The sequence below is a fragment of the Anarrhichthys ocellatus genome, unplaced genomic scaffold, assembly GCF_004355925.1.
Source record: "Anarrhichthys ocellatus isolate YVR2014 unplaced genomic scaffold, GSC_Weel_1.0 scaffold133, whole genome shotgun sequence".
NCBI lineage: Eukaryota > Metazoa > Chordata > Actinopteri > Perciformes > Anarhichadidae > Anarrhichthys > Anarrhichthys ocellatus.
In genome coordinates, this window is record NW_022280163.1 from 66,609 (window position 1) to 82,510 (window position 15,902).

Here is a 15,902-nt window from a genome sequence, read left to right on the forward strand (position 1 = left end):
CCCCCACATCTTGTATCTTTTATCATCAAAGCTAATGTCCTTTCCTTAACACAAGACAGACCTGAGGGCTATCTCCGTGTTATCTGTAAAGAATTCAAGTTTGTAGAACAGCATGAAATATGGAATTATAAGACAACCCTGCAGTGGCTTCTTGTTTCTGAAGACAACACGTCATAGAATAAAAACACATTGGCGCAAATTATTTTCCTTAAAGCTGTGAAACTAACAAACAAAAAATTATTGTGGTTAGAAAATACTTTTCTTGTCCTTCCTTTTTAGCACATGAAGTCAAATTTGAAGTTTTTTTTGTCCTTGCTGAATGAATCCAGTCCAGTTATTTCAGTCTCTGTTCCAGCCAGTGGCTCTGTCTCTCACAGTCCAGCAGACAGATTGAGACTGGTTACATCGACCCCGCGTCCGATCAGGTGGTCTCGTACAGCAGCATCCCGCTGAAGATGGTCAGCGGTTCCGAAGAGAAGGCCAGTTTGCCGGTGACGAGGTCGATGCAGACCGTGTCCCCTGCTTCCATGGGCAGGATGATGTTGAAGACGGCCACAGCTCCGGGGATGTGCTTGGCCTCCGCCATGGGTTTCTCCAGGCCTTCGGGCTGGTACCCAGCCGAGTCCACTCGGGCCACGCCGGTGTTGGACTTGGACAACACTGCCTCGATCTTCATGTTCTTATGGCCCGTCAGGATGCCGCTGAAGAAGTACGTCCCACTCACTGGAGCTGTGAAATAGCCTGGAGGATGGAAGCCGGTGACACGGTGAACTTAATGCTGTGTATGAGCTCAGACTCCCTTATTTCATCAAAATTCTTGGATCCCTGTTTGCTAAGTAACTTTAATTAAACAAAACCTGTTGGATGGCATTAAAAAGACAACACACCACTATTTTAAAAGGTCGGGTCATCCTACAAACATATGCCTGCAGATGAAGCCATGCAGATAACTTTGGTTTGATTTGCCCAAGGTTTGAGATATCGCTTGATTTCTGCCACCATTTCAATGCAATGGAGGGGAGTCTCGTGAGTCCTAAAACCAGGAAATGAGTCAGTATTTTTGCACTTCCGGTGTTCCCTTCTTTCAAAGTCAATGAGTTTTTTGAATGTGTTTTTGTTTAGATGCCTGAAATAAAGTCTGTGGTTAACGCAAGCTGAAGAGATTTTAACATTTTGTTCTACGATATAAAATCAGTAAATATCCATGTGGTGAATTTAGAAGCTTTCACTTGTCTTAAACAAAAGTCGCTTGCTAACAAGTAGCTAAATGAGACTACACAACTTCATCACGCTGACTAGTCCGCCTTCACAGCCTCCATGTGTTTAGTCACACTCGTGTGACCGTGGTGTAGCTCCTCTGTAGCCTGACGTTAGCTTTTTACTTCTGCCGATTGCATTCACGCTTCAAAAATCAAAAAAGTTATGTTCATTTGTGAAGATGATCTTGCTGAACAAAACGTGTAAGTATTTCTGCAATAATCCAACATCTAATGGAAAAGTCCCATTGGCTTTTTGTTGAGAGAACCAGTGTGATGCTAACTTAGCGGTTGGCCTACACATAAAAAACCTACTTTTCCTTGAGGTGATCTTATAAAAAGAGAGCTCTGATCTCAGAGGGCATCTGTTCACAAGTCCAGCCGACCTGAAGCGCACCTGTTTTGGGATTGTAGACCCTATTTTCGTTGACGAAGATCTCGTTGAACACAATGGTTCCTGCGCTTCTCATCGGGCGGGTCAGCGCGGCGGAGAAAGAAAGGCGAGGCACGTGGGCATCGGACCCTGCAGGACCTGATTGCGGCGGGGGAGACGGAGAGGAGGAGTTAGTACGAAAGGAAAGATCTAACAGTAATGAGTGCTTTCATTGCTGTTTGGTAAGAACAACTCATACCCTGTTCGCCTCTTAGACCTGAGGAGCAAGATGAAAGACAAAAAAACAGTGAGTTAATCATCCAACAAAGTCGTTCTTGCTGTTTATTTCTTATTATCAGAATGTATCGTACATCTTTGGAGCTTGTAAATCAGTAACTGTTAACTCAGAGACTAAGCTTGTTGTCTTTACCTGGGGGTCCAGCTAGTCCCTGCTTGCCCTCTCTGCCCTGGGGTCCCACCCTCCCTTGGAGTCCTAGAGAACCCTGGGTTCCATGCTCGCCTCTCTCTCCACGGGGGCCCGGTAGACCAGGTGGACCTGGGGGAGGAGAACATCTAATGAAACATCACAGCTGGGGGAAAAAAAACCTCCTGAAAGAAAATGCTCTCCAACAAAAATAGTTTCTTTTCTTTTAAAAACATGCACAGTAGGTCAAGAAAGCTACGACATTTAACCCAGCCTTCCTTTCACCCCCATGTTTACTAAAACTCCTCTTTCAGACAGATTGCAGTCTTTAAAGGCTCTTTAAGTGAACGCTTCTCGCCTGGATTCTTTCTCTGGTCCATTTGTCTCTCACCCTGACCTTGCCTCCCTTTCTGTCTCTTGTCCAAAAGTCAAATCCCGTGGCCCCGCGACTCACCCATGAAGTCCTGCTCTATGAAACGGTGGAACTCCTCCACTAGGTCCACCACCGACGAGTTCAGTCCGTGTATGTCGGAGTGGACGTTTTCCAGCTGGACGTTCTGGATGTCGTCGATGAGATCTCTGTGAGACGTCACCGTGACATTGAGTCCATTAACGCAGCTCCACAGCCCAGACACGTGTCGGTTCAGGCCCTCCCTGATCCTCTCCAGGCCGTCTGAAAAGGAGTCCAGGCGTCCGCACACTCCCTCCAGCTTGGAGAGTCTTCTCTCCAGGCCGTCGCCGGACCGCCGGCACTCCCCGACCTCCGTCACATAGTTGCTCCTCATTATTTGGATCTCTTGGCCCACGTTGTCGAACTGAATCTTGGAGTCGTCGACGTGATCCGTCAGCTCCTTCTGCAAGATGTCCACCTTGTAGAGAGTGGGGGACACTTGTTAATGTGTCTGCGTTGGATGAGTTTCTTTTGACAAAGTTCTACTAAAAATATACATTTCTCAGTCTTTGCTGCCATTTATTTTCCTACGGTATCTTATACACACAAAAATATGTAAGCATATTATCCGAGCGTGTCTGTCAAGAATGTTTCTCTACTATAATAATATTATGTGAAAACACTGTTGCCAAGATAACCACGAGGCCTGTTTGATTGACATAGTGTTGTTTTCAGAGTCCATAAAGAAAAGCTCTGTTTCACTGTGAACAGTTTATTAACACAACACAGATCATCACCGCAATTACCATCATTATGATCATAACAGTAGCTTGATCTTTCTTGTTTCATTCTGAGGGGCTAGTTCTATTGTATGTATTAGAACGTACTAGTACAGTGCTTCTCAACCTGGGGCTCGGGACCCACAATGGGGTCGCAAGATAAATCTGAAGGGTCATGAGATATTCAACAAGGAACAAGGTGGGAGATCATATTGTGTTACACAGATTACAATTATTTTCACTAAATCTTAGCTTTTTGTAGCCGCATTAGCAGCGTGGCTCAAGACACAGCGGCTTTTAGTTGAGGGATCGAGTGCGATACACTAACTTCCTGCGTTGGCCTTCAAAAATGTCATCCCTGCAGCTCTCTATACCCGCTTAGCATCAGTATGTTAGCATTGTCATTTTGAGCATGTTAGCATGCTGATGTTAGCAATTATCATGTTAGCGTGCCCCCACACAAATTTGACATTTGGCCAAAAGGTGGAATTTCAATTTCCAGACTGATTCCAGATTGATCAGTGATGCCATTGGACCCAAACAGACTTTTCTCTCCACATAGACTTACATTGGGAAAAAGACGTCTGTAACTCAGTGAATATATCTTTTTGAGGTAAATCAGCTTGCCAGTACAAAAACATGTATAGCCCTCATTTAAGTCATTAGGTCCTTAGATTGTAAAATGCACTAATGCACTAATCCAGAGTTATTTTCCTTCCTCCGTTCACATGAATGAGCCTGAGAATGAGTGGCTGGGAGGCATGCTGCTAGCATGGCTGTAGTCTCTTAGTCTTGTTATTGTAAAATACTAAACACTTTTACCTCTTCAGCTAGGCAGTCACTACCATTGACAATACTGATGTCATGTCTTCAGTATTTTTCCTGGAAGATTTGGGGGTTTTAGACACTTGAGGAGAGTCTATATTCTACGGTCAAAAGGCTGATTCTATTCAATATTTTTCCCACCAGCATTTAATTCCTGGCAGCATGGAGAAGGCTTTGTAACTGTATACCTATATCCATGAAACAATAACACTAAAGCTCCGCTGTCTGAACCAAGATGGAAAACTTTACTACTCCGTTTAACCTTTATAAAGGCTGCGCAGACCAGATCCACTCCTTCCGTTCTTACCCTTCACAATAAAAGCTCTAGAAATATAAAATTTGCAGGCGAGTATTTCACATTTTGGCATGTGTACAGGCAGTGGCAGTCACATCACCCTCATCATCACCACATCATCTTACGTCAGAGATGATGTTGTCCTTGGCGTTGCTCAGATCGGTCAGCGTGTTTCCATGTGTCTGCACAGTCCTCCCCAGGCCATTCAGGGTGTCATTGATGGAGCTAAATGTGACAATGACCCCGGCCAGCTGTCCTTGGATGGACTTCAGATCCCCCCCTAATCTACCGCTATGGACGCCGTGACCGTCCAGGCGTTTCTTCAGATCGTTCATGTCGACCTTACACTGTCCCGTGCACTCCTCCACTTCCTCTCTGAGTCGCCCGACCTCCTCCTGAAGGTTGGAGCACACCTGAGAGCAGGCCGACTCTCCCGAGTCCACCTTTCTCCGCAGATCTGTCAGTTCTGCCTGGCACTTGCCTAGGCCGGTCTTGGTGGAGTTGGCGAGCAAGAGCAGGTCCTCCTCCACGCTGCCGCAAATGGAACAGTCCTCCAGATCGCGGCCCAACGTTTCGACCTCTGTGACGATCCGGTTGAAATGCTCGCCGCTCTCCCCCGTCACAGCTATTATCTTTTTGACGTCGTCCGTTAAGTTGATGACTCTGTCGATCAGCGAGTCCCCTGACACGGACAGGTCGTTTAGCCTGGTGTTAAACTTCTGGATGTCCTCTTGGTTATCCACGACTCTCCACTCTAAGGTTTTCACAGTGTCATCAGTCTTGCGGCCTTTCCCGTTAGGCCCACAGGTCTCATTGCACATGTTCGTGGTGGATGTTAGCCTTCTGTCCAGGAAGGCCGTGATGTTCTCCAGGTGACTTAAACGCCGGCTGTGGTCCCTGACCGTATCTCCGAGGACGGCCACGTCCAGCTCCAGCTTGCCGATCTTGAAGCCGTGGTCATCGAGCCGGCTGAGGACCATGATGCGCAGCTGCGTGACGTCCCTCTGGACGTTGTCCTTCACGTTGTTCCCCGTGTTGGTGCACCTCTGCTCCGTCTTCCTCACCGTGCTATTCACCCTCTTCTCCAGTTCTCTCAGCCTGCCATTCAACCTGTCCTCCGTCACTCGTCCCTTCCCACCGCCCGTCCCTGCCAGCTCCTTGTCCAGCCGGCCTTTAACGGCGTCGCACTTGTTGGCCGTGGAGGTGACTCGGAGCTCCAGAGTGGACAGCCTCTTCTCCAGCTCGGTGACAGTGTTGCAGCAGGCCTGGGAGCGCAGGGTTTCACTGTGGGAGATGTCCAGGCTCTGCCTCAGGTGCTGGTCCATGGAGCTGATCAGCTTCTCCAGACCCTGGACGCGCTCCCTGTCCTCTTGCTGCTGGCGCCTCAGGTCCTCCACGCCAGCCTAGAGGGAACAGGGATAATGAAGACTGGAATTAGATTGCTGGTTCTAGAGTTTGTGCTGATTATGTATTGAGGTGTTTGTGTCTGTGTCCCAAATTGTTTTGTTTGAAAGCAAATAGTATCTAATGCCCCCTCCCTGAGCACCAAATGGAGTAAAGTGCACACCTACAGTCTGTACCAACAACTGGAGGACATTTTAATCTGAACTGTGAGGTTGTTTGGCTTCTTCAATTTCGATGAACAAAAAAAAACAATACTGTACTTACGACGCTTGCAAAATCAGGGACATCTTTTAAATCACATCTTAAAACTTATCTTTTCAAAAAAGCCTTTTATTAATTTTAGCGCAGTGTCTTATTTTCCTGCTGTCATTCGCTTAAAGTCCTGAAATATTTCAATCTTGGTTCAACCATGTAAAGTAATTTGTAACTTTATTTTGAAAAGAGCTTTATGAATAATGTTTGTTATTATTATTATTTTAGCCTCCTCAGATCGTGACCTCCAGCATTCACTTTTGGCGGTTTGCAGGCGAGTGTGAAGCGGCGGGGATCAGAGTTAGCACCTCCAAATCTGAGGCCATGGTGCTCTGCCGGAAACCGGTGGATTGCTCCCTCCAGGTGGGGACGGAGTGCCTACCTCAAGCGAAGGAGTTCAAGTATCTCGGGGTCTTGTTCACGAGTGAGGGTAAGATGGAGCGGGAGATCGACAGACGGATCGGTGCAGCTGCAGCAGTAAAGCAGGCGCTGCACCGGACCGGACCGTCTTGGTGAAGAGGGAGCTGAGCCGGAAGGCAAAGCTCTCAATTTACCACTCGGTCTACGTTCCTAACCTCACCTATGGTCACGAACTCTGGGTCGTGACCGAAAAGACAAGGTCGCGGCTACAAGCGGCCGAAATGAGTTTCCTCTGTAGGGTGGCCGGGCTCAGCCTTAGAGATAGGGTAAGGAGCTCGGTCATCAGGAGGGAGCTTGGAGTAGAGCCGCTACTCCTTCGCGTCGAAAGGAGTCAGCTGAGGTGGTTCGGGCATCTAATTAGGATGCCTCCTGGACGCCTCCCACTGGAGGTTTTCCAGGCACGTCCAACTGGGATGAGACCCCGGGGAAGACCCAGAACACGCTGGAGAGATTACATCTCCCAGCTGGCCTGGGAACGCCTCGGGATCCCCCAGAATGAGCTGGAACATGTTGCCGGTGAGAGGGAGGTCTGGGTCGGCCTGCTTGGCCTGTTGCCCGACCCGACCCCGGATAAGCGGAGGAAAATGGATGGATGGATTATTATTATTACTAATCATCATTATTATTATTATTATGCATAGCACTTGTATAGCACACATTACTGACTGCCAGCTCCAAAGAAGAGGCAAGGCATTACATTTCAAAAACTCAATGTGCTTTACATGTAAAAGCAAAGTAAAAGAAGAAAGAGGCATAAAAACCATAATTAATTAATGAATCAATTAATTAAAATGCATACGCAACCCAGTGGTATAACAATAAAGAAATAAAAGAAAAACTACATTTTAAAACAGACCTTAGTTTGAGGTTACTGACTTTTAATTCTCCTTTTAAAAGAGCTCAGTTTGTTTTTGCTCCTGATCCTTACCAATACCCCCAAATAAATATTATTTATATTAAATTCTTTCCTACAGCTGAGCAGTGCATAACAGAGGCGACAGTAAACCTACAGTGAAAATGAAAGCACGTAGAATGAGGCAAAATAAAAACTTCATTTAGACACGTGATGATCGTTTTATGTTAAATCTTAATCCTTCCACTCTTTCAAACTGCTGGAAGATTGTTTTTTGGCCTCGTTGCAATTTGCGTTATCTGTCCTTTCACTGCAGTATTGTTTCATTTTTCGTTCGTGCAGTGGATTATGTGCGAGTGCAATTTTCTTGTTTTACTGCCTGGATGTGGCTAATATTTTTGCATGGCTTCAGGCAGCAGAAATCCCTCACAGAAGGCCACAGGGAGCGAAGAAGAAACATTTTACAGCTATGCAAACTACAACTAGAAATCACACTGGGTGGCTCTAACAAAGCGGTTTTTACATAGTGAGATTCACCTGGCATGAAGAGCAGGACAGAGACACCCTTCTCTCTAGCTCCGTCAGGATCTCCTCCTTCAGGGTGGTGAGCTGGTTTCCCCCTGCTCCTCCTCCTGCGCCTCCTCCGCCTCCTCCTCCTCCCCCTTCTCCTCCTCCTCCTTCTCCTCCGGCCACTCCGTCCAGCTCGTTGCCCCCTCCGTTCACCAGGTGGTTGTTGATGTTGAGCAGAGTCTGGTCATGGACCTGAGCAAGCAACATGTGCACGTAAAGTAAAAGAAGAAGTCTACCCTTTGCATTTGAATTCTGACCATAAAGATACTGTTTTACCTGTGTCCGGTTGTAGAGATGGTCCAGCTTAGTCTGGATGCTGTTAATGGTTTCCTTCATGTGTGGCTGAGCTGAATCAGCAGGGACAATAGCCCCGTTCAGACCAGGCCTACACAGAAGAAGAAGAAGAAGAAGAAGAGTTGAGATTCCCTCAGGTTTTGGTCATAAAAAGAGGTATATGGTAAATATATGACATCAAAGAGAAGGAAGAGAATAATTGTCACATTGCTTCATCTGAATGCAGCATCCTAACTGTAATCTCTGTATTTATGTTCATAAACAAGCGCTTTCTCACTAAACTGAACTGCTGAAATAAAATAAAAAAACAGCATTTTAATGCAGATGACGATGCAGCAGGTGAATACAGGTGAATACACTCCATGGAATAACACGAGCATGTGATGTGCTGAAAACAGCGCTCACGTACAGCCGCTGGTTCATGCCGTGGATGGTGGTCTGCATGTTGTGGAGGTCTTTGGTCAGACCTCGGATCGTTTCCTCCAGCTGTCTGATCTTCTCCCCGTCGCCTGGAGACGAAGAATGACCAATGCCGATGCGAAAGAGGAAATGTTTGATTCTAAGGTTACATATTTACAAAGTATGGAACCTTTAATATTTGTTACAGGCCCTGAAAACCCATGAGGAGGAACTTTGATTGTTGCTTATTTAGTCATGAATAATGTTTAGAGGAAAGCATATTCAATGTTATGTTTCATATAACTGTCCCTAGATCTGCTTAAAGTTGTGATTTTGCTCTCACGTATCGACTTGAAAAGTAAGACACATTCATTCATTCATGCTTTAGACCTGTTCTGCACATGTTGAGCATGTTACCATGTCCACAAAATGAGTTACCGTGACGACATTGAACGTTATTTAAAGTAGATGTGATTCTCACCGTCTCTGCCCTCTCCTCTCTGCCCGCCACCCGTGTTGAAGCCCATCTGTGTGACGCGGGATCGCCCTCCACCGACCTGGGTGTCGCCGGTTCCCTTCGGCCCATCGTGGCAGTCTTCCCCGGAGTAACCGTGGCAGCACTTCCACTCCATTTCCGTCACCATCTTGTAAGCTACCTTATACCTCGGCCTCCTGTATGTCCGGTAGCTGAGGACGAAAACAGAAATGGATTTTCATTTGTTCTGGTTTGACAAGAGATTAAAAATGAATGATGGACTTGTTGTTTTTGACAGCAATGCTGGTGGGACGGTTGGTCGGCCCACCGCTTTTGTCCAGATCGAAATATCTCTGCTACTATTAGCTGGATCACCATGAAACTTTATACAGACATGTATGGTCCCAAGGGGTGGATCCTAATAAATGTAGTGATCCTTCGACTTTTTAGGATTTACTTTTCCATGCTGAATAAATTGGGCACGTCTCTGGTAAACACGATATTTAAAGTGCTGCTTTTGTGTGATTCTTTGTAGAGGAACTCATTTTTACAGATCTGTCGATTAAATCAACTAATCGATTAGTCTACAAAATCAGAATTTCTTTGATTTCATCAAGTCAAAAATCATATGTACTTTGATCTATGACCCAATTCCTGCAAAACATACCCGACATTCCCTCCTGTTCTTTGTGTTAAACTAAGACAGGGAGCATGGTGGACCTTACACACCATCAGCATGTTAGTATTATCATTGGTTAGCATGTAGCTCAAAGCATCCCTGTGCCTAAGTGCGGCCTCACAGAGCTGCTACTATGGCTGTGACTCCTAGTCCGATTATTTGTGTCTTCAGACTCCAGAGTTATTTGGGACTTGAGCATAGCTGACTTGTGTCAGAATGCAACATTGAAACTTAAAATCTGTAGCGTGATCCCGATAACCCAGTCAAGGACCCGTAGCGGTCCCTGAACCCTGCATTGGATACCACCGCTGTCCACTGCTGACGTTGACGTGCACTGAGTCATCGGCTGTCTGGGAAATAGCTCCAACTCGTCTACTGATGATGGATGGGATTAAGAGGTCTTTGTAAACTACAGAATGTTATTTCCTCCCATTCTCCTAAACTGCATTTAGCCAGTACAAAATCTTAATCTGCTGCTCAGAGACATCTGAAAAAAATTAAGTATTTTATTTGGATAGCTTCATCATTAATGTGTCCTTTAGCCCTGCGACTGAAGAGACTCCCTGTTACAGTAACAATGCAATAAATAGACCAGAATTGTCTGGAAGTCTCACTAAATATTTATGGCAGCGTCTCGCATTAACAAGCCCCGACTCGCTCTCCTTCATGCCAACCCACAAACATCAGTCTAGGTATCGCGGGGGCCTTTTTCTGCACCACAGTAAAGACTTCATCTTCCAGTTTCTCGCTCTGGGAGCGTGAGAAAAAGGGATACAAAAACAGGGGCAGGAGGAGTGGGAGAAGAAGTAAGGAAGGAGGAGAGTCGTAAAGAGAAAGACGGAGAAGAAGAGGTTGTTTTTACAGGGTGGGAGACCAGACTGCGGTGCCTGGAACCCCTGTTGGCTTCATTCTTAGCATAGCCCAGGTTTAGGGCCGAGGCCCCGCGGCAGGCACGGGGATCAGGTAGCTGGACCAGAGTCAGCCGACAGGGTGAGAAACATCAGGAGCGAGGACAACATTTGTAAAAAATTAAAATCATTCCATCCATCACATCTTGAGTAAATGTGCTCCGATTTTTGTAATATCGGATGTCCCCGGGTCAGGAACCGAGCAGAGTGGATTCAGTATCCACAGACAGGAAACGGGGAGAAGATGGATCGGATAGAGGCCACAAACGTCTGCGGAGCCGAGGACAGGAAGTTGGAGGAGCAGGATAGAATACAGATTAGATTTCAGTGACAGAGAGGAGGATTCAGAGAAGATGCGAATGGAGAGAGGGGGTGGATACTCACGCGACTCGAGGACATTGGCCCCAGGTGCAGCGCTGATAGTCCGGTTTGATGTACGTCTCCACCCCGTCCTCCATCACGCAGCTCACGGTGCGTGTCAACACATAAGCGCACCAGTTCCTGAGAAAGCAAGGCACAAGGAAATGACTTGCCCGTGAGTTTAGAGTCGGGCGTTGACGCAAACTTAGCAGCCCTCTTACACTCTGTATACACTCTTTGTCTCCAGGCAAAAACAGATGAAAGATTGGCACAAAACAAAATAACAATCAAAAATCTGGACACTTGTTTGAGTTTCCAGATCAATATCTCAAACCCCAGGATCTGATTATTTTTTCTGTGCAACATTCAAGAGAAATTGTCGGCTGTTGAAAATGCCAGATCGGTTCAGGATAACTGCATGATTTCAACAATGGCTGCCATTGTATGCCTCCCCAACTCCACACCGACCAACCCACACAAAGACACACACACACACACACAAACACACACACGCTGCGTATCCATGTGAAAAACTACCATTGGTTATATTTATTCCTCGCTGGAAGACTATGACATGGAGCTAAAGAGTGGCTGCATAGATCATTACAATGAATCATTTGTATTAAAGTTAATATATATAACTTATGGTTGAACACTTGAGGTCAAACCGGCTTTCATGCAGGAGGTTTAACGCTTAAGGCCTTTACACACTGGGGGCATGGCGAATAAATCACATGAAAATGTGGAATACTCTCTTGCTAATATTTCACATTAAAACTATTCAGAATTTGAGAGTTGTGACACTTGTTCAATAAAAGATTTGCATAGATTTATGCAGGACCGACTACCTGTATCCTGTTGACCCAGAGCAGCGTCTGACATATAAGTGTTGGGCTTTTATTGTGAAAGGTATGAACGGAAGGCGTGGATTTGGTCTGCGCTGCCTTTGTCAAGGTTGAAAAGAGTAATAAAGTTTGAGGTCATGGTTCGGACTACAGACAGGCGGCAACCTCCGGTTCTGAAAAGTGAAGCCAAATGCAGAAGTTTCTTAAAACTTGTATTCTCTCTACTGACCACCAGGGGGCGACTCCTCTGATTGTATAGAAGTCTATGAGAAAATGACTCTACTTCTCTCTTGATTTATTCCCTCAGTAGACATTGTAAACATGAGTTTATGGTCTCAATCTCTAGTTTCAAGTCTTCTTCAATACAGCATGATGTTCATTTAGTAAATTATGCTCCATTTAGAGTCAAATAGACCATAAAGCAGAGTATGCTTTAGGGCGGGCTTACTGTGATTGAGAAGTCGCTGCTGCTACCAGAGACGTATACGGCGTCTCTACGTCACTCCTCCGCATTCCCAATATGCTAAATTCTGTTTATAGGTTGCAAAAAAAAAAATAAATGCCAATGGCGAAATTGCCGAACTTGAGGCTTCATAACAGCAGTCCACAAACCAATGACTGACGTCACGATGACTACGTCCACCTCATATACAGTATAGAGTCTCTGACTGCAGAGCCTCTGTGTTGTTGAACATTATAGTTTGTTTTGCATGTGTACATTCCACACAACCTGATTGGTTGATGCCTATATTCGCCTTGCATAATAATATAATAACAATATCACGTTGCTTTTTTGCCGCATAATGTTTGCATTCTGAGTAAAAGTACTAATTTAACAGTTTGATAAAAAAATATATTATCATGCAAATTAATTGCATAACAAAAAACAAAACTTGCAAAAGGGCTTTTCTCTATTTCAGATTTAACCCTGGATTCACTGATTTTGCGTCCACATGATGATAAAGTGAACTCACAGAAACACAGAGCAGCATGAGCTTTATTAGGAGTCGTGTTTCCGACCGCTTGGCGAATGTAAGTGGAATATTCACTCCCAGTTAAGTACTTTTTCCCTCTTCATCCAACTCCTGAGGGAAATATCTAGTTTACAGCTGCTAAATGCTTCACCAAATGTTGGTGCCACTCAAAGGGACAGAATTAGAAGAGACACACTCCCCCTGTCTACATGTGACTCAATTTGACCTCCCTTGACCCTCAGATATCTCTCTTGATAACAACTGCAGATAGCTTTACGACACAGACGTCCTTCAGACACTTTCCATCATCATTTGTGTATTACCCAGAATCCCCATCCCTGATGGTTATTATGGCCAATTAGTGTCACTCCGATTCGTCGGAGCAGAGCTATGAAGGGTTTTACGGATAAAAGTGGGAGCGTACAAGGAGTTCCTTCATGCTGGTGAGTCAATCAGCAGCCTTCCTCACTTTGTCTGTCGTCATGTCTGTCTTTCTGTCTACATGTCTCCCTCTGTGTAACTCATTTTATTCTTATTTTTTCGGCTCCTTGTCCATGTGCACCTTTTTTTCCCCATCTCACTCTTTTTCTCACTCTTGCCGTCTCTTCCCACTCGCCCCTCTACCTGCGTCCCTCCCTGTCCCTCTCTGTTTCTCACCCTTTCAACTTGTTTTTTCTCCCCCTGTGTGTGACTACACCTCTCCTCTGTTCCAGTAAGACTCGTTCCTCCCCTTCATTCCAGAGCCTATCTAACTGACAGAAAGAGTTTATCATGTTTCGGTCCTCCCCTGCACCTCGTGACCTCCTGTTCCTGTTGCTACCGTATGTGGGAAAGTGGACAGGACTAATTACCTCACTCTACTGTTAGAGGTTGTTGTTTTTTTACTAAAAGTTGTTCTCAGGACGGTTGGTTGACCTGAATTATATATATATATATATACTTAAAGCATTAAAATATCAACTGTAATTCATTCTATACGCCATGTCTGACTACAGTTACACTGTAGCCGTTTAGCATTGCAGGCCAGTAGTGTGTGTGTCGGCTGCGCTTAGTTCCTGCTTCAGGAAAACGAAGACAAAACAGCTCGTGGAGAAATCCTTCACTGTAAGTTTTGCTGATTGTGCATATTCACAGGATGCCATGTTGCCTTGAGCTGATTCAAAGTGAAATCTGGTACGTCATTTGGCTGGAGTCAACAAGTGTCCTGTGAGATGTGCGGTTCCTCACAGCGATCCACATGGCCTCCTCCAGCCACAGACTCACGTTACGTTTATTTTGCTGCTCCATTCTGTGGTTTGTTCAGTTGCATTTAATGCTTCTATCAGAGCTTGAAGCTCTGGCGACTCTGCCGATGCAGCGATTCTCGTTGGGTTACGCGGTGTGAGGGTTTGCTGGGTTATCTGGGGTCTGACGTACTGCACTGTGTATGTCGGACTGGAAGTCTCTGAGAAACGGGAGTCCAACATCTCCACCAGGAGTTGGACCGACACGGGAGGGATACACAACATGTAAAAAAGAAAGAAAAAGGGACAGCGGCGATGAATCAGAACAGCTCCTGCGTCGTCTCCCTGGCTGTGCTTCAGCGGGCCCGTCCTGCCGATTCATCACCCTGACGCGCTGACTCCCAGGGTCACAGATAAAGCGTGGAGTTGGCAGCGTTTCCTCGCTGACAGAGAACAGCCACCGCGTTCTATGTAAATAAACTCAACCATTTTCTTCACCACTGAGCAGACACAGATGTGGACACACGCACATACGGATGAAAACAAAACACACACACAGCTCCTCCCGTCTCCGCAGCGTCCAAAAACACTCGCACTTACTGTACACACCCCCCCCCCCCCCCACACACACATAAGAGGAGCCTTTATATTTGTGGGAGGATGACTAATGTGTTAGCGCAGCGTTGGGAGAGTGTGTGGCTGTGCTTCTAGGCGTATGCCCTTCACAAGAATAAAAAAGAGAACAGTCGATTTCTTCATGTGTTTCAAGTGACACCTTGAACAGCTCCAAACCACTGGCCTCTCCTTCTCTCCCTCTCTCTCCTTCTCTCCCTCTCTCCTTCTCTCCCTCCCTCTCCTTCTCCCCCTCTCTCTCTCCCTCTCTCCTTCTCTCCCTCCCTCTCCTTCTCCCCCTCTCTCTCTCCCTCTCTCTCTCTCTAGCCAGCGTCGACTCAAGCATTCCGAGCAGTAATCCTATAAAGTCCCATTAATCCAGATGAAAGTCCACTAACTAGACTTGGCATCTTTTCCATAAGCGTAAAAAACAATTACACACACACATACACACACACACACTCACACACACACACACACACACACACACACATCATTTAACAGACAAACACACTACACGTTGACGAGAGACTCACACAGCCAGACAAGGTCACTAAGACATGTAGATACATAGACTCAAACATGGGTAGCCTGCTTATTTCTCCACTTTGACAGTGGGGGTGCTTGGTCTTCCATTCAATGAGCAGCTAATCTCCATGTTTCCTTCACTATATCAGCACCACAGGAAAAACACTGCACACAAACAGCCCAGATCCCTCACGTATCAGCAAATGTTTACAACCACAATATGTATTTGTAGAATGTTTATCAGGTCAGCAGCAGATAAAGTCGGAAATGTCAAACTAGAGTACAATGCTTTCTGTTAAACGGCCGAGGGACCTCAATGACTCATGAGTTTTGGTGTAACGTGAGGTAAACTGTGTGCTGCTTCTTCTCAGAGTTAACCAGACGTGGCAAACCGACCAACCAGTTCGTCCTCATCCTTAATGCCGTCTGTCTCGTGAAACCAAATGTTGTTGAACACCATGTTTCACTTTCACATGTGGGAAGACTTCAAAGTTGAGGTCTAACTGGTTGGTTTGGCGAATCCACATCTGGTTAACTCCAGGGCCGTCATCAGTGGAACCGAGTTTAACCATCAGCAGTCTGTGTGGCGACGCCGTGTGCATGTGCATACTCTGGCTAATGCATGTGATACAAATGAAACCATATAAACATTCCTATTTAGTGCTATCTAACTATTACGCAAGGAATCTGTCTATCTGTGTGTCTGTCTATCTGTGTGTCTGTCTGTGTGTCTGTCTGTGTGTCTGTCTGTCTGTCTGTCTGT

At 45.8% G+C, this 15,902-nt stretch overlaps 1 protein-coding gene across 2 annotated transcripts in view; it reads right to left on the reverse strand.

Moving 5' to 3' along the window:
* Nucleotides 1–10: 10 nt before the first annotated feature.
* The window catches only part of emilin1a (elastin microfibril interfacer 1a), a 24,805-nt gene continuing 8,913 nt past the window's right edge, over nt 11–15,902 (reverse strand). For both annotated transcript variants that reach the window (XM_031877312.1, XM_031877313.1), the window contains exons 2-12: nt 10,982–11,098; nt 9,017–9,222; nt 8,546–8,645; nt 8,119–8,227; nt 7,810–8,034; nt 4,469–5,746; nt 2,508–2,922; nt 2,060–2,185; nt 1,889–1,906; nt 1,654–1,788; nt 11–741 (exon numbers count right to left, since the gene is read on the reverse strand). In XM_031877312.1, coding sequence (XP_031733172.1) covers nt 422–741; nt 1,654–1,788; nt 1,889–1,906; nt 2,060–2,185; nt 2,508–2,922; nt 4,469–5,746; nt 7,810–8,034; nt 8,119–8,227; nt 8,546–8,645; nt 9,017–9,222; nt 10,982–11,098 — 3,049 coding nt within the window. In that variant the 3' untranslated portion in view covers nt 11–421. The remainder of the gene's footprint in view (nt 742–1,653; nt 1,789–1,888; nt 1,907–2,059; nt 2,186–2,507; nt 2,923–4,468; nt 5,747–7,809; nt 8,035–8,118; nt 8,228–8,545; nt 8,646–9,016; nt 9,223–10,981; nt 11,099–15,902) is intronic.